At 37.5% G+C, this 18662-nt stretch overlaps 2 protein-coding genes across 9 annotated transcripts in view; both read right to left on the bottom strand.

The window, feature by feature from the left end:
* The window catches only part of LOC146400103 (uncharacterized), a 59974-nt gene extending 46362 nt beyond the window's left edge, over positions 1-13612 (bottom strand). The window contains exon 1 of one of the 2 annotated variants that reach the window (XR_014816182.1): positions 13406-13612. Coding sequence is in view for 1 of the 2 variants with exons in the window: in XM_084977538.1 (XP_084833664.1) it covers positions 13406-13442 (37 nt within the window). In the remaining variant the exon portion in view is untranslated. The remainder of the gene's footprint in view (positions 1-13405) is intronic. The other variant, XM_084977538.1, reaches the window with a different exon arrangement.
* The window catches only part of CNTNAP2 (contactin associated protein 2), a 2042838-nt gene that overhangs the window by 870715 nt on the left and 1153461 nt on the right, over positions 1-18662 (bottom strand). For all 7 annotated transcript variants that reach the window (XR_014816181.1, XR_014816180.1, XM_084977536.1 and 4 more), the window contains one exon: positions 15398-15569. Coding sequence is in view for 5 of the 7 variants with exons in the window: in XM_084977536.1 (XP_084833662.1) it covers positions 15398-15569 (172 nt within the window). In the remaining 2 variants the exon portion in view is untranslated. The remainder of the gene's footprint in view (positions 1-15397; positions 15570-18662) is intronic.

Below are 18662 nucleotides of genomic sequence, written 5' to 3' on the forward strand. Positions count from 1 at the left end.
ATATCCACTCTTAATTCCTTCATGTTTTTTCTTAATTCCTTCAGTATTTTCAATATCTCCTTTTTGAACTCACTGTCTCTTAGACTGCAAGGGTCTGTTTCATTGTTTGCTCCTTCAGGCGAATTCTCCTGTTCTTTTAACTGGAAATGGTTCCTGAGCTTCTTCATTTTGCTTATATTTTTCTTATTCTGTGAGTTTAGAGAAACCAACAACTGTAAACTTGGAGGGCTATTTGTATACATGAGCACCCCTGGGTATTTTGTGAGGGCTTACTATTTATTTTTAGGGTGCTATGCATGCTTCCAGGAAGATGGAGGTAATGGGCAGGGCTAGTACCCAGTGCCTTGTTGCTAGGCTCTTGGCAAGGACCCATGGGAAGGTGGCACAGGTGGCTCCTATTTGCAGGGCCCTGGGAAGTTACAGTGATTTCAGGCAGGTGTTGGCAGTACTTGGAGCATTTGGCAGTGGCAACAGCAGGGCATGTGCATTCCCAGGGGAGTGATAGCAACAATGGCTGGTGTTTGGTTGCAGTGCCCTTCTGTGTGCCAGTGTCTGAGGTGATTGGGGTCACAGGTAGTGCCTGTTCATGGACCCCTAGTGGTGACCAGCAGCCCCCACAACCTGAAGATCACAGAAGAAGTGCCGTCATACTTATCCCCACTGCCATTCTGTGTGCCAGTGTCTGAGGTGATTGGGATCACAGGTAGTGCCTGTTCATGGACCCCTAGTGGGGACCAGCAGCCCCCACAACCTGAGGACCACACAAGAAGTGCCGTGTCACACTTATCCCCACTGCCATTAGCTCATGCAAGAGGTGCCCAGCCACCCATCACATGCACAAGAGGTGTCCCATCACCCATAGCTGGCACAAGTGGTACCTTGCCACCTGTAGCCTGTGACAGAGGTGCCCTGCTCTCTGAGAGTCCACACGTGTGCATGGAAAGATATTCCTATGGCAGTCCACCCCTCGTCCTGTCACCCTCTCCAACAATGGCACCTTGCTTCTCCTGCAGGCCCAGACCTTCTCCCAGTTCCCTTGGCTGATCTCCCTGTCAGTTAGGTGGCTTCCCAGGGTGTGGGTTCCATTCCTCTTTCACAGCTCACTCTCGGGAGTGCTAGTCCCATCCTGATTCCTTCTCTCTCTATCTCTATTTTTCTCCTTTTGTTCTACCCTGTCATGTGGAGGGTTTTTCTTTTTGGAGGTTTAAGGTCTTCTGCCAGCTTTTGGTAGATGTTCTGTGGGAATTGTTCTACATGTAGTTGTGTGGGGGTTTTTTTTGGTTGTTTGTTTTTTAACGTGTTTGTGGGAAAAGGTGAGCACCACTGTCATCTTGATCCCTCTCCTTGCATATAATATCTTCTTCCATCTCCTCACTTAGAGTCTGTATGAGTCCTTAGGACTGAAGTGGGTCTCTTGTAAACAGCATATATATGGGTCTTATTTTCATATCAATTCAACAGTCTGAGTCTTTTGGTTGGAGCATTTAATCCATTTACATTCAGTGTAATTATGGATAAGTATGTGTTTATAGCCGTTTTGTTAATTGTTTTGGATTTTTACCTTGGATTTTTTTTTTTATTCTTCCCTTCCTGATTTGTTGCCTTCTCTTGTGATTTGCTAACTATCTTTAGTGCTGCATTTGGATTTCTTTTTCTTTTTTTTTTTCCATGTGTGTTCCATTATAGTTCTTTGGTTTGTGGTTTCCATCAGATTTGGATTTAACCAAATATATGCATACAGAATTGTTTTGGGATGTAATTTTCTTATTTTCAGATGCATTTTCAATGTTATGAATTTGTCTTCTCATGTTTTCCGGTTTTGATATTATATTTGTCAATGGGTGATTTCCTACCTTTGTAGTATCTTCGTCTTTACCATGCATTTTCTCATTTGAAATTTTCTTGTTTCTAATTGTGGCTCTTTCTTTTCTGCTTAGGGAAGTTCCTTTAATACTTGTTGTAGAGCTTGTTTAGAGGTGCTGAATTCTCTTAGCTTTTGCTTATCTGAAAACCTTGATAATAATTTTTAAATGTCTGTCTCTCTTATTAGCCAGTAAGGATGTAGGGTCCATAAGGTTATATCTTATTCATCAAGGCTAGCACATTCTTGGCACATGGAAGGTAACTGGTAAAGGATTGTGGAATGAATGGATAAGTGAATGAATGAATTACATATCTTTCTACCTCTTCCTTGAATCCCTATGCAAACTTTCTGCTCCAATTTAAACAGTCTTTTTACTGTTTTAGACATATGACATGGTCATTTGTGCCTCCACAATTCTGCTCATGCCTCCTTCACTTTGGCCTAGCATGCCCCACCTCCTTTTTTTGTTTGTTTGTTTTTTTGTTTGTTTTTGGGACACACCAGCATCATGTGAAAGTACCCAGGCCAGGGATGGAACCCACACCAGAAAAGCAACCGAAGTCACTGCAGTGACAATGATGGATTCTTAACCCACTGTACAACAATGAAACTCCTAGAATGTTCTTTTCTATCTGTGGTTACAGTTTTACTAAAGTCCAACATATGCCTATGAAGCCTCTACAAACCACTATAGCATAGTGATTCTTCCTTCATTTAATTTCCTAAAGAAACCATTTTCTATAATGATTATGAAGCATGGGCTTCTTAATATAGCTTTTTATAAAAATCAATTTAATTTTTATTTTATATTAGAGTATACTTGATTTACAATGTTATGTTAGTCTCAGGTGTGCAGCAAAGTGACTGAGTTATGCATATACATATACCCATTATTTTTCAGTTTCTTTTCCCATATTGGTTATTACAGAATATTGAGTAGAGTTTCCTGTGTTATACAGTAGGTCCTTGGTGATTGTCTATTTTACATATAGTCATTTGTACATATTAATTCCAAACTCTTAATTTATACCTCCCCCCACCTTTACTCTTTGGTAACCATAAGTTTGTTCTCAAAGTCTGAGTCTGCTTCTGTTTTATAAATTGGTTCACTTGTACTACTGTTATTTATTTGCATATTTATTTATTTATTTATTTTTATTTTTTATTTTTGCCTTTTACAGGGTCACACCCATGGCATATGGAGGTTCCCAGGCTAGGGGTCTAATCGGACCTGTAGCGGCTGGCCTACGCCAACGTCACAGCAATGCGGGATCTGAGCTGTGTCTGCAACCTACACCACAGTTCACAGCAATGCCAGATCCTTAACGCACTGAGCGAGGACAGGGATCAAACCCACAACCTCATGGTTCCTAGTCAGATTCATTAACCACTGAGCCACGACGGGAACTCCTCTTTATTTTTATTTCCCCAACACATTATTTTTTTTTCTACTGTACAGCATGGTGGACCCAGTTATACATACATGTATATTATTCTTTTTTTTCACATTATCATGCTCCATCATAAGTGACTAGACATAGTTTCCAATGCTACACAGCAGTATCTCATTGCTAATCCATGCCAAAGGCAATAGTCTGCATCTATTAACCCTAAGATCCCAATCCATCCCACTCCCTCCTCCTCCCTCTTGGGAACCACAAGTCTATTCTACAAGACCATGATTTTCTTTTCTGTGGAAAGGTTCCTTTGTGCCCCATATTAGATTCCAGATATAAGTGATATCATATGGCATTTGTCTTTCTCTGACTGGCTTCCCTCAGGATGAGAGTCTCTAGTTCCAGCCACATTGCTTCAAATGGCATTATTTTGTTCTTTTTTATGGTTGAGGAGTATTACATTGTGTATATATACCACATATTTCTAATCCAATCATCTGTCGGTGGACACTGGGTTGATTCCATGTCTTGGCTATTGTGAATAGTGCTGCAATGAACATGTGGGTACATGTGCCTTTTCTAAGGAAAATTTTGTCTGGATATATGCCCAAGAGTGGGATTACTGGGTCCTATCATAGTTCTATGTATAGTTTTCTAAGGTACCTCCACATACTGTTCTGCATAGTGGTTGTACCAGCTTACATTCCCACCAAGAGTGCAGGAGGGTTCCCTTTTCTCCACACCCTCTCCAGCATTTGTTACATATGGACTTATGAATGATGGCCATTTTGGCTGGTGTGAGGTGGTATCTCATGGTAGTTTTGATTTGTGTTTCTCTAATAATCAGGGATGTTGAGCATTTTTTCATATACTTGTTGGCCATCTGTACATCTTCCTTGGAGAAATGTCCATTCATGTCTTGTCCATTTTTCAGTGGGTTGTTGGCTCTTTTGCTGTTGAGCTGTATAAGTTGTTTGTATGTTTTGGAGAGTAAGCCCTTTCAGTTGCATCATTTGAAACTATTTTAAAAATGATATATGATATTTGCCTTTCTCTGTCTGACTTACTTCACTTAGTATGGTAATCTCTTTGTCCGTCCAGGTTGCTAAAAATGACATTATTTCATTCTTTTTTGTGGTTTAGTAATATTCCATTATATATATATATATATATGGACATCCCTGTTGAAGGACATTTAGGTTGCTTCCATGTCTTGGCTATTGTAAACAGTAGTACAATTATGAATGTTTCCTGTTTCATGGCTAAATTAGTACATTCATTCCCTGTGAGACAAGATCTTATTCTGTACCTCTTGGTTTCCTCAGTGTGTATGTCAGTACCAGTGCTGTTATGTTCTTGGGAAATTAACAAATGTCTCTTGACTTAATAAATATAGTCAGCTGTCTATATCCATGGGTTCTATATTTTCAGATTCAGCCACCCTCAGATCAAAATATTCAGAAAAAAATTCCAGAAAATTCCAGAAAGTGAAAACACCTAGCATTTATATTATATGTACAACTATTTACATAGAACTTACATTGTATTAGGTATTATGAATAATCTAGGGATGATTTGAAGTTTACAAAAGGATGTGCACAGGCCATATGCAAATACTACATCATTTACATAAGGGACTTGCATGTCTCTATATTTGGTGATCCTGGTGGGTCCTGGAACCAATCCTCAGGACATACAGAGAGATGACTGTATAATAACTATGTGAAAGGAATTTGCCTCTTTGTATATAGTGTTTCCATCTAACTTTGCAAATGTCACTCTTTAAGATTTTAAAGGTTTGGAGGTTCTCTTGTGGCTCAATGGGTTAAGGATTCAGGGCTGTCACTGCAGCAGCTCTGGTCACTGCTGTGACATGGGTTTGATCCCTTGACAGAGAACTTCTGCATGTCATGGGTGAGACCAAAAAAAGGGGAAAAAATAATTTTAAAGACTTTTCTTTCTTTTCTAATTTTCAAATGCCTGAAATTTCAAGAAAAAAATAATTTACTTTGATGCCATGTCCATTTGCTCAGAAGGGGTCTTCATGGAAGCATGTCCATGAAAATAATTTTCATCTTGATGAAGGTTTTCTGGGACTATGTGAAGGATTAAAGTTCATGAAACTATTAGAGTAAAAGTTAAACAGGCACCACTTGTTAAAAACAAGCTAAGTTAATTTTATAAACAAATATTGCATGGTACTTAGAGAACTCCTGCTTATTACTATTGTTGATCAGTATTTAAATCAATCTACTTACAGATTAAGAAACCCTTTTCATATACTGTAATTTTTTTGTTAAAAATTTATTACAGATTCACTTTCAACAACATTCCAAAGACATACACTCCCCCCACCCCTTCCATCTGCATTCCCCTCTTATTCATGCAACATTCTTTTTGATGTAGGCAGGTAAACCAAATGAGATTCAGACTCTAATAAGTTCCTCAATGAATTCACAGACACAGACAGTGAAAAAGTATTTATCTCTAATATGACAATGAATACCTTGCAGAATTTTAGACACTGTTATCTAAAAAGTTAAGCTTGTCATCCTCCTGAAACTAGTTTTTAGGTATTATAAATACAATCATAGGATGAAGTATTTTTGTTCAGTTAACAAATGAAATAAAAATAATGACAAGTTCCTAGTCTTAATAAAACTGTTTTCTTGGCACACAAAAATCTATGATTCCTGTCCCTTTCTTCTCAAGTCAGGATAATTTAAATACAAAGTAAAATTCTCAAATAACATGCTGTTTTTAAAATGCCATAATAAATAGACAGCATTCTTTAATTTTTATCCTGATCTCTATTTTAATGAAATTAGATAATGTCCCATACCAATAAACCAGAGAGGAATGTGAATTAATAGGTTTCCCTTTCTTCCTTCCTTTCTTCCCCTTTCCTTCCTTTCTTCCTTTTTTCCTTCCTTTTACCCTCCCTCCTTCCTTCTCTTTCTCTCTTCTCCTTCTATTATTTGTAATACAGAAAACAAACCAGAAAAGTTAATTCTCCTTTCCTCTTTTTCCAGATTAGGAAACAGTAGACATCTTAAATAAGTTAGATTTAATGAAGTAAAGAAAATAAATATTAGGGTGCTTACCATAACCATTTTAATTAACTTAAAACCCTTCATCATGTAAATTCAATAACTCACTTGCCAGAGGGATTTGCTCTGGAGTTATCAGGTATGGGCTTTTCTGATGAACCATTTCCATAAAGCATCACCCCCAATTTCTAGTCTTGGTTTCTTCAAGTTCAGTGAAAACTAAAGTTACCAATGAATCTGCAAATTTTTACATTTGCCTTGTCCATACCTAAACTGATGGTTTTGTTTGTTGTTGGCCAGTTACCTTCCTAAACATTTTTAATTTGGTTTGCTGGAAACTATTTCTTTCTATTTCTACCTACCTGAAGGTGTAGTTAGTCTTTAATTAGACCATGTTATTAGAATAAGTGTAACTCACATAAGGCTGTCTGGGAATGAATACCTGACTCCCACACAACATGTGGTGGAGTACAAAGGATGAAAGAAGGTAGTCTATCAGCTCCAACTCTTCCTCCAGCAGATGATGGGTATCACTACCTATATTTTACAAAGCAAATGGTGTCTATTAATCCAAAAAGTCAGTTTAAGGGGAGGGCAGTTAAATGAGTTCTTAGAGTTCATTCAAAATTTTGCAATATATCTAAGTAATTGACAAAGCAATTATCTTGAGACATTTAAGGCAGATATTTTAAATATAATCTTTAATTTCTTGCTTTTGTTTTTACTTTTCAGGTAATCTAATATCAAAAGCAAGAAATAAAACTTAATGACTCATTTAAAGCTCTCTGTAGTTGCTTTAGCTACATGTTAAAATTATTTATCTTTTTCCTTTCTGCTTATCTTCAAACACATAACTGTTTTCTGACATTACTTTTATGCACCGGGCCTTCCTTGGGATTTAAATGTCAAAGCACAGCTATATGCCACGCCAAAAGCAAATACAGTTTTCTTTTGTCCTAATACATGCAATACATCAAAGAAGAATAAGGCTGTTGTTCAATTTTAAAATGGCTAATTAAACTTTTTTTTTCCCTTTTTCTCCCAAGAGAGTTATCTCCTCTGGCATTTCACTACTGCATTTTCTTATTAAAAATAAGTTTTTTTCACTCTAGCACTTTATTTGTATTTAAAAATAAAACCACTTTGAAATCACTTCAGAAAGGCAACTGACTTGAACTTGGGCTTATCTGAGTGTGTGATACTTTTAGGTCATTGAGCTTTTTTTTTTTCTTTTTTTTAATTTTTTTTGTTAAGATAGATGCCTATGGTTTAAATGTTTAAGTGTAAATAGGAAATTCCTCTCTTGATCCTTCTATGAGAAATCAAAAGGCTCTGGCCATGGAATTGAAGACCAAAAGGGAGCCTGAGTTTAGCACAGAGGGTCAAGAAAGTTTATACAGAAAGCCACATTTCTAACACCAGAAATGAACTGGACTTGGCATGGCGCAACAGGGCTTTCTAGAAATCAACTAATAAATACTTCAGTTTAGCCAAAAGAAGGAAAGAACACAGCCATTTGCAAAATCTATAGGATTCCAGATAGGAAGTCAATTGAGATAAGGCGAAGATACAAAGTAGACATAACAACAATAAAGAATTAAAAGTATTAAGTCACATAAAAACATTAAAACTGGATTATGTAACTAGTCTTTTTCTTATTTTTTTATTTTGAGCTGGAGATTTGGTTTGATGACCCTGAACACCTTCTGTCCTAAGGGTATTTTTGAAGGGTGTTCCCCAAAAGAAATCTGGCTTCACACCTGGAAAACTGCTTGCTGGCTCCAGTTCTCAGGGACTGGCTTCCAGCTGACCTGTTCTTTACTGCTTTGAAGTCTGATAGGTTCAGAGCCACAATGAAGTCAGAATTGAACAGGCATGAAGTTCTATAATAATGTGAAGCTGATCTGAGAGACTTTCCACCTCCTTTACCACTTTTGCATAATTATCATGAAGTGAAATTAAGATATTTCTGGAAACCTACAATTTTAGTAATAAGAATCTAATGACAAAAGACAAAATGTTTCCCAGAGTAAAAGACGTGCTCGCACAGTTTGACACCAGCCTAAATGATGACCTGAACATTTCTAAAGAAGAATGGAAGGCAGAATCAGCCTATAAATGCATGAAAAGGTACCAGTGGATCAATGACATACTTCACAAGGAGTTGTGGGCTAGAACAAAGAGTGAGTATACATGTACATTCAGTTTGGGAAGTCTAAAACCCAAGGGTTCTTAGGTTGAAAGAGCTCTGTTTTTGAGAATAAAAGAATAAAAGAGAGACACATAGTGTTGGGGCAGCATAAGATCTGATCAAATGACCCTCTCTCTACCACATCAGCATTAAAGTTCCAGGAAGACGTGTTCACTGTGTGATCTTTAATAAGGATGTGTTGACTGAATAACTGTCCACAGAGACTTAGAAATCCTTTGGCAGTGGTGGGTTGTGCCTTGCTTTCTGCCCTCAGAATCTAATTTATAGAGACCTCTACAGAGTAGACAGAGCACGACATGCTAAGGCAGAGATATTTATCCCTACTCTCCACCCCCACAGTCATGCACACACCATGATTAACTCCAGCTGGTACACAGTTGGCAAGAGATTTCAAAAATCACTGTGTCCCTGATGGATCTATAAAAATGCTTGGGCAGCTGGTAGACCAGAAAAAGGGACTTAGGATAAGATCTGTACCAGGAAAGCACACAGATCTTGGCTGTCCAACCATCCTGGTTTACCAGAACAGAGGTGTTTCTCCAGGTAGTGTCTGCAGTCCTAAAAGCAAACTGGGATAAGTTACCTCCTTACCCAGACCCCAAAACCTGAGCCCAGCATCCCAAGGCCAGTAGAAAGAATTGCCAGCACAGTGGGCAGCTGAAACAGAGGCTGACTCCTGAAGACCAAGCAGGCAGGGGACCCTTGGGGGAGCCCAGAAGGAACCTGGGTAGAGTGTGTGGAGTAGAAGCCACTCCTCAGATGATGTTACACACATTAGCTGGGCCTGATCCAAGAGTTATGCTGGAGGAGTCAAGGAGAAAACATGAAATAAACAGGACAGTAGCCCTCACTGGGAACTTGACCTTTGATGAAGTTTGAATCCTATGTATATATAACTATATATATTGGGGTACTCAAATATATATGATCAAAAAAATTTTTTTCCTACTATTGATTAGAAATAAGAGCTTAGGAGCTAGTGAAGATCAATCTTAGAAAAAAAAATCTTGCATGTTCTTCATCTCAGGACTGTAAATTTTAAATTTGCTTTTATAAAAAGTCATGTCGTCCTTCTGAATCTACTTGTTTGCTGTTAGTATTAATCTACTTATTTGTGGTTCACCTTTCCAGCAGCATTAGCTTAGTTTTGAGGCATTGCACATGGTCTCTATCCAACCTTCACTTAAATGCTCTTGGAAACAATCTTATACTTATTCTTTCCTTTCAAGGAAAAAAAATAAAATCAAACAAACTGGGTACATGTTCTTGAAAAGAAAGCACTGAATTAAAAAATAAAAACTGGGTCTGCAATTATGCACTTCCATCCAAAAATAAAACAGAAGACTTAATTACTAACTCAGAAATAGGATCTAGTCTATTCACAATTTCTCAGGGGGTAATTTTGTGGGCTATAGTTAAGCCGGGAGGATTACTCTTCTTTTTCTGCTCTCTGTGCTATCCAAACATTTACTGGTTTTGTTTCCTAATACATTTATAAGGGAGGTAATAGGAAAGGTAAAGAAGTTTCTAATTCTAATGAACCACTTTTACCAGTTTTTCTACCAGATGCTGACTAAAAATATGAATTTTCTTTGGCCTCTGAAGAGCCATTTAATCCCAAATTCCAATCTCTAGGGCACAACTGCAATTTAATGTATTCTGAAATAAATATACCATCTTTTCTCTCAGAGCCATCTCCATAATTAGGAATTTGTTCCTGTGTGTTCTGGTAAAAAGATGGTATCAGTTGATTTTAGACATGAATGCTAGAGAAAGGACAGGTGCTTTCAGCTCCAAGAAAAATATTTGACTCATAGTGACTTAAATTAACAAGGATTGCTTCCCCCCCACACACACACACAAAAAGGAGTAAGGCTGTTGCTGATTCTATTTCACTGAAACCAGATTTTCTTGATCATACAGCTCCAGGCATGGTGTCTGCATTTGAACAAAGCCAGTGGAGTGGAAGGGGTGACATCAGCATCAGAAAAAATAAAAGCTTCCCCAGAACACCTTAGCTGACTTCTGCTTACCTCTCATTAGCCAGGACTGTGTTATATCACCACTCCTGTGGATGACAAAGAAAAAAAAAATCTCTCTCTGGCAGCTAAGCTATAAGGGTGATCTTAGGATTGATATACAAGTCACAACTAGCAAAAAACAAAAAACAGACAAATTTTGCCAAGCCAGCCATGAACACCACCTACTTCAGCTCAAAATATTTTAACACCAGGTTCTTCATTCCATATGTCCTGGATCAGAGTGACAGATAAACGAATTAAACAATAGCCCCACAGGAATTTACAAGTTCCACAGTCTGTTGCACCAATGCTCCTAGTTTACAAATTTTGACCTGTATCTGCTAGGACCCTCCCAGGACTCACTCTGACCCTCCAGTACCCTTTCCTCACTCCCTTCCTCTCCCACCTCCCTCTGAGAAGTCCCTTGGTTCTGTTTTGGTTCTCCTTTGCAAAAGGAAGTGAACACACCTAACTTTAATTATAGGAGTGTTTCTGTGGGCTTTTGTCTCAGATTTTCACACCTAGAAAGAGGATAAAGAAAAGTGGGTTGAGGACAGGAGTTGAGTCCGGTGCCTGAAGATGTTTGCCAAAAGGAACCACCAGTGTGAGGGCGCTAGGAGCAAAAAAGATGGTACTGATGCAAGGAGAAACAAGGAGATTGACTATCTGCTAAATATCTTACTGTTTTCAGAGAATATTCTAGCAACTGAGGGCTTGATAAAGATCTTCCTCCATAAGAGCAAGGTCTCACTCAAAGGGTAAAGCCACAGGCTTCTGATGTCAGAAGAGGCTTCCAGCCTACTATTCACCCTCTCCCCTTCCAGCTCTACGGCTGCTTATGAAATACAGCTGAAGAAACCAGAGGCCTTCAACTGATAAACACAATGATTTTGGCAGACACATCTCCCGGTATAATCTGTTGATGTGTGCTTGCTAGATACATATATCCAAGAGCCTTCTCGACATGTCCACTGAGATGTCTAATAAACCTGTCAACTCCTGCCCAACTCTAAATTCCCTGAGTTTTTTCTCTCTATCCTGTGACTAATTTTGTCTACCACTAGCCTTACATTTGAGGAGATGGTAACTCTTTCCTTCCATCTGTTACCAAATCATTTCAGTTTATCCCTAGTTCCTCTCTTCCTCCTCAAATCGAATCCACTAAGAAATCCTACTGACTCGCCCTTCTCAGTGTATTCAGAATTGACCACATCACACTACCTCTTGTGTTAACACCAGGGTCTTAGGCCACCAGCATCTCCCACTACAATTGGCTCCTTCCTCCCACAGCCAGAATTAGCCTTCAAATCCTTACAGTTACCTGCAGTTCTCCAGGAACTGGCCTCTTGGATTGCTCTAGCTCCTCTCCTGCAGATCTGCTCCTTGTCCTTCTAAACTTGCTATCCTGACCCCTTGCTGAATCTATGTGATGCTAGGCAGCACTGTTTCTTTATCTATTCTCTCTGCTTGTAATGCTCTTTCCCTAAATTTATGAATTCTATTACCTCTTTCAGGTCTTGAACTAATATTACCTTTACAAAGAGGCTAACTCTGACTGACCTATTTAACTCTGACATCTTAATCTCCTAAAATGCTATCCTTCTTGATATGCTCTACTTTTTTTCTTTCTTCTCACTTATTCCATCTAACTTACTATATTTATTTATCATATTTGTCCTTCCTTCTCTTCCCACAGAATGTGAGTTACACAAGTTTAAAAATCTCTGTTTTGTTCAATGATTTATCCTAAGTGCCTAGGATTGTGCCTGGCACCATGGATACATTCAGAAAATACTACTGAAAGAATAATCTTGTAGCTTGGCATGCTTACTCTTTCCTTGATTAAATGCCTCATTCAGAAAACAAACAAATAAACAAAACAGGGCACATATAAATGCACACAAAGAAATAAAGAGAAGTTCAAATCATAGGCTATTCCAGGAAGACACAGAGCAAAACTCCTTTAGAATCACCATCCCCAAACTTTTTACCCAAATTCTACTCATAAAATTGTTACAGCTGCCCCTATAATATCCATTTTATAAAAATCACACCTATGATTTGCTATTTTTACCCTAGGTTTTCACTTACCACCCTCCCTTTCTCTTTTCAAAAATAGCTCTCAAATCAATTAAGCTGAAATTGGAAAGGATAAAATAAGAAAGAGTCAGTGTTGGCTTGCTTAGGGAGACTCAGGGAGTTTGAAAATAAAATGGTAGAGATTGGGCAGCTGCAAAGTTTAGTTAGCAAGGGATAAAAAAATCAAACCAAAGATGAGCCATGGATGTATCATTAAAGACTTATCTCAGTTATGTCTGAGGACAGGTTGTCACTGGTCCTTTCATATGCAAAGACATGTGTAAGGGTGAAATCATCAGTGAGCCCCAGTGGTTTGAATAAGTTGAATATAGTCCTGGATCATACATGCAAAAGTACAATACTTCAAAGATTAAGATTTTGAACTTGGCAAATTCACTTAGGTGAGTAAAGGAATCTGCTCTTTCACATGTTGGTAATTAATGTACACAAGTCATTGTCCTGGTGATTATTTCACAATATTTACAAATATCAAATCATTATGTTGTCCACCTGGAATTAATACAATGTTACATAACAATTAAATCTCAAAAAAAGTCATTTCCCTCAAAAAAAAAAAGATAAGGAAGAAAATGGGTTTCATAGTGAGTTTAGGAAATTCGCGAAGTGTCAGAGGTGGCTACTTCTCTGTAGCTACTCTTCCAGGTTATCATCACAGAGCATAAATAAAGTTATATTCCTCCATGTATCACACAGAAGACACTTGCAACACAGACAATGGGATGATACCATTTTGGCAAAAAAATATTTTGAAATCCCTGTACCTGCCAAAAATTGAAGTTTGCATTCCTTATTCTGCATTGTCTCTTGTGTTCTCACCACCAGGAGTGCTGTCCTCCACTCTCCTCATTCATGAAAGTCTCATTCATTTAACTCTTCATCTCTCCACAGGAGTAAAATGATAAAATCTCAGCATCTTTCCTGAACTTTTTCAGTAGCAAACAATTTAAATATAATGCCCAGGAAATATGCTGTTTGAAGCAAAACAGCAACATCACCATAAAATCTAGTCAATTTACAAAAACTGGATGAACTAACCTGGGTATTATTGAGAGAAATTGTTGTATCATTAAAGCTACTGACATGGAAAATGGACAAGGTACTAAAATATCCCGGTATACTGTCTAACTATTACTAAGAAGGAAAATCTTCTTGAATGAAAAACTATTATTAAAATTTATGGGTACATGTCTAACATCAGAATATATGATCTTAAAACATTCATCTCTCAGTTTTTCTGATTATTGCCACCACTTGCTTTAGGCAGAAATAATAGCTAGTACATTATTGATGGTTCAAAAATTAGGAGTATACTTCTATTAAAACTGCTGTTCTCTTTAACTATAAACTGCTTAGACTATAGGGACCTGTATTTGCATATATGTAATAAAAATAAGAACTATGCTCTGTCTTACTATAAACTTATTAAAGCTTTAAAAAGTTACATCCTACAGACATCATAAACTGTAATTTAACATTAATATGACTACTACTGTATTAAGATTATATGGAAGTAAGTTTATTTTATTATAGATGATTTTATATATTTTTAAGTTTCATTATATGTCTACGGATAACTTTCCCAAGGATCTTCTCTTCAATGAATTAAGATTATTAGAGACTTAAGGTCTGTACATTATAGGGGGCAGACTGAGACTTAGAGAAATTTCATCTTCCCAAAATATAAAATTAGTAACATTATTTTTCAGAATAAAATTGCCCTCTCATAAAAGATCTGAAAATAGGATAGAACCTAAATTCAGCAGGTTACCATTCAACTTATGTTAAAATGTAGTTTGTAGGCAAAACATCTCAAAATTAAATTTTTCCATGTTGAAATAAAAGGAAGTCTTTAGAAGTATGTTAAAGTAGTTTAAATAATGCTGTTAAATTTCATACAAAAGTTGTTTCTTTCCACCATGTGAGAGGTCAAGTAAGTTTTTTGTTTTGTTTTGTTTTCCTTTTTAGGGATGCACCCAAGGCATATGGAAGTTCCCAGACTAGGGGTCAAATTTGAGATACAGCTGCTGGCCCACACCATAGCCACACAAACACTCATTTAACTGCATTCTTCAAGCTGCATCTGCAACCTATACCAGAGCTCACAGCAACACCAGATCCTTAACCTACCAAGAGGCCAGGAATCAAACCTGCATCCTCATGGATCCTAGTTGGGTTCATTACCACTGAGCCATGACAGGAACCCCCTCAAGTTAAGTTTTTATAAAAACACTTCTCCCCAGATTTCAAAAAACTACTGAAGATTAGTTTTGGTATGTCTCTTCTGTAAAAAGGCTCAAGTACATTAAGCATTCTACTTAGTAAATCTCTGTACTACCCACCAAATCTTTTTAATGTTTCTTTTCCTTCAAGAGGGGGCTTTAGAGGGGACAATATACTGAGAATAAGTCATGACCAGGACAAGGAGAAGAGGGATACTTCTGCTTGTGGGCACTGGAAGCCAAACTAAAAGTAAACTGAGTTCCTTTCCCAGCTGTTGCTTGCAAAAATACTTGCATAAAGGGCTCACAGTCACCAAGGGCAGTTAAATAGATTAACGTGACATCACAGATTGTTCTGTCATATAGAACTATGTCCTGTTAATATCATAAACATACATCCTAGGCATGATAATTGACTTCTCCCGCCTTACCCCTTAATAGGGCTGTGTGTTAGGGTGTTTCCCACGTCCTACAACAAAAACACGAATTTTCAAAGTTTGAACAACCTGAGATAGAATGAAAATTACCATTTACCTGTCTATGATGGCACACATGTCAATGCTGACATTTGCAAAACTTCCTGGCCTCCTTTGTGCCACTTCATATAAATTTACAAGCTGATCATCCACTTGAATGAGCTGCATGCATCCTTGGAATGAAGGCTGAAGGACAGAGTGACTTGAGTTACTCATCTGGTTCAGATAACCTGTGAGAGGGAAAAAATGGGAATGTTAAATTCTGTGTACAGCATGATTCACTTAAACTCCTTGGGGTATTTTCCCCGACCACAGCCATCGTACCCAACTATTGCGTTTTGTTGATCCTTGCTGATGTCATATTCAACGTGGAAGAATGAAGTCTTTTTGAGAAAAAGGTATTATTTCAGGGGGAGATATAAGGGTTGAACATAGGTGAAGGTTTGTCTCTGGAGTCTATCATCCTTCATATTTTCTTTTTTGACATCTTCTTTTTCACTCTAATAGCTCTGTGCTCACTGCTCACTGTCTGCTCACTGCTATACTTCCTCACCTGATTCTGTCTTCAGAGATCAGGACATAAAATTTTAGACCTTTCCCAACTACCCAAACATAAACTTCCTGTTATATTTTCAATATTTATTTCTACTTTCTTAATTTCCCAGAGGCCTGTTATTCAGATACCAAGAAGCTAAATTTAACTATTATCATTTGAGGTGGATTTCTTTTATGGATTAATAGCTAACTCAATCCAAAGAGAAATTTGCATTACCAATGATTTCTCAATTTATAAAACCCAAATAAATGTGATGAGAGATAAATTTAGTCATAAGGGCCAGATACCTTGCTCTCTCTCTCTTTTTTTTTTAAAGAGCTACACCTGCAGCATATGGAAGTTTCCAGGCCAGGGGTTGAATCGATCTACAGCTGAGGCCTAGCCACAGCCATGGTAATGCCCAATCCAAGCTACATCTATGATCCACTCCACAGCATGAGGCAATGCCAGATCCTCCACGCACTGAGCGAGGCCAGGGATCAAACCCGCATCCTCACAGACACTATGTTGGGTTCTTAAACCGCTGAGCCACAGTGGGAACTCCATTCCCTGCTCTGACTATCCATCTCATACAAGATACCTACATGGTATAGGGAGCATAAATGATAAGAAATGAAACTAATATTTAAAATAACAAAACAAAACAAAAAAGAAAGTAAATATTACTGGTTCTATTAGGGAATAGAACATACATTGGTTAAGTTTGAGATCAGATCTTAAAAATTTTATTGTAAAATAACACTAAAAAAACCCACAAATCAATTGCTATTTTCAAAGGAAAACCATAATTCTTATTATGCATAGATCTGTATGCCATATGGAATGAAACTTATTCATCCCATTAAATATCTCCATAAGTCCCCAAAGTGTCTACTTTTTGTATTGTTCTCCAAACCAAATTCACCCAACATAAAAATTCACACTGTAATAATCCATCTGCTTGAAAACTCAAGTTATCCATACATTCTTTTCAATCTAGTATTATATCTAGAGCAAATAAAAATTATACAGAAATGATTGGTACTAAGATGTGCCATTAATTGGATAAAAGAAAATTTTCAATAACAATCTTGAGTTCCCGTCGTGGTGCAGTGGTTAACGAATCTGACTAGGAACCATGAGGTTGCAGGTTCGGTCCCTGCCCTTGCTCAGTGGGTTAAGGATCCGGCGTTGCCGTGAGCTGTGGTGTAGGTTGCAGACGTGGCTCGGATCCCGTGTTGCTGTGGCTCTGGCGTAGGCCGGTGGCTACAGCTCCGATTTGACCCCTAGCCTGGGAACCTCCATATGCTGTGGGAGTGGCCCAAGAAATGGCAAAAAGACAAAAAAAAAAAAGTGAACATTAAATGACTTTTTTTTTCTTTTTTTTTTTTTTTTTTTTTTGCCTTTTCTAGGCTCACTACCTGCAGCATATGGAGGTTCCCAGGCTAGGGGTCGAATCGGAGCTGTAGCCACTGGCCTATGCCAGAGCCATAGCAACCTGGGATCCGAGCAGCGTCTGCGACCTGGACCACAGCTCATGGCAACGCCGGATGCTTTATCCACTAAGCAAGGCCAGCGATTGAACCGGCAACCTCATGGTTCCCAGTTCGATTCGTTAACCACTGCACCATGACAGGAACTCCTTAAGTGATTTTTTTTTTTTGATGTCCTATTCTGTTTGTCTAGTAATAGCAGTTTAGAGCAGTAGGAACACCCCTCCCTTTATTAATGGCTTGCAATATTTAACATCACCTGCCAATTCGGAAATGCTAAAAGATATGCATGTACACATGCTCACTCTCAAACATATATGTGTGTGTTTTGTTTTTAAAAGGTAAAGATAGTAGCATTAATAAAAACAGATAGTATCTCTATATATTAAATATATACGTCTATATTTAAATGTAGACACATATGGTATATGTAAGATACCCTCCTAGTGTTGCTTTACTGCCAATAAACTGGTGTCACTGAATCCTAAACTCACCATTCATGAACCTGATATCATTATAAATGAAATTAATAATGAATAAAGCCGATAAACTTAAATTTGCTTAAAATTGATTTTTAAATTTTTAAAATGCATGCTATGATACTATCACTGAAATAAAGCACTTAAGAGCAAATGGAAAAAAATCTAATAATTACCAATCGAATCCCCTTTAGCAATTAATCAAAGTTATATATAATCATTTTCCCTCAAAACAGTACTATATGAAAATAGGATTATCCTTAAATTAATTTCTTGACTTAAAAAATAAATATAAGCTCTATTTCAATGTCAGACATATGGTATATATTTTGTCTGTATTTTTTAAGTCACTTTTTCTTTTTCATTTGCATTGACTTACTCCCCTCCAAAATTGCTGATCTTAGCTAAGTGGTCTATTTAGAATAGCTGTGTGCATACATATGATTTTCAATCTGTCTAATCAAGACAAAACTGAATGGAGTTTGATGCCTAAACTTAGCACAGAGAAAACATCCAGCTGTAGCTTTATTGACTATTCTTAACAAGACGATCATTTGATTCTGTTTTTTAAATACGTGAGAGCCTCTAAATATCCACACTTTGAAGTATTCCAAAATGAGTAGATCCACTGTAAGAACAAGATCCTCTCAAAGCTGCATAATACCCAGATCACTACAGAATGGGTCTAATTAAGTTCATAAAGTAAGACTTCATCAGTCACTCATAACAACATTGTTTGGCCATGATGAATTTTGGAGTTTGAAATTGTCAAGCCCTTCCATTTTTCTATATGAGATACATTTTAGGAGAATATAT

The sequence above is a fragment of the Sus scrofa genome, chromosome 9 (genome assembly GCF_054392235.1).
Source record: "Sus scrofa isolate SSC_HxYL_T2T_F1_AM1 chromosome 9, Sscrofa_HxYL_maternal_Yorkshire_Landrace_v2.0, whole genome shotgun sequence".
NCBI lineage: Eukaryota > Metazoa > Chordata > Mammalia > Artiodactyla > Suidae > Sus > Sus scrofa.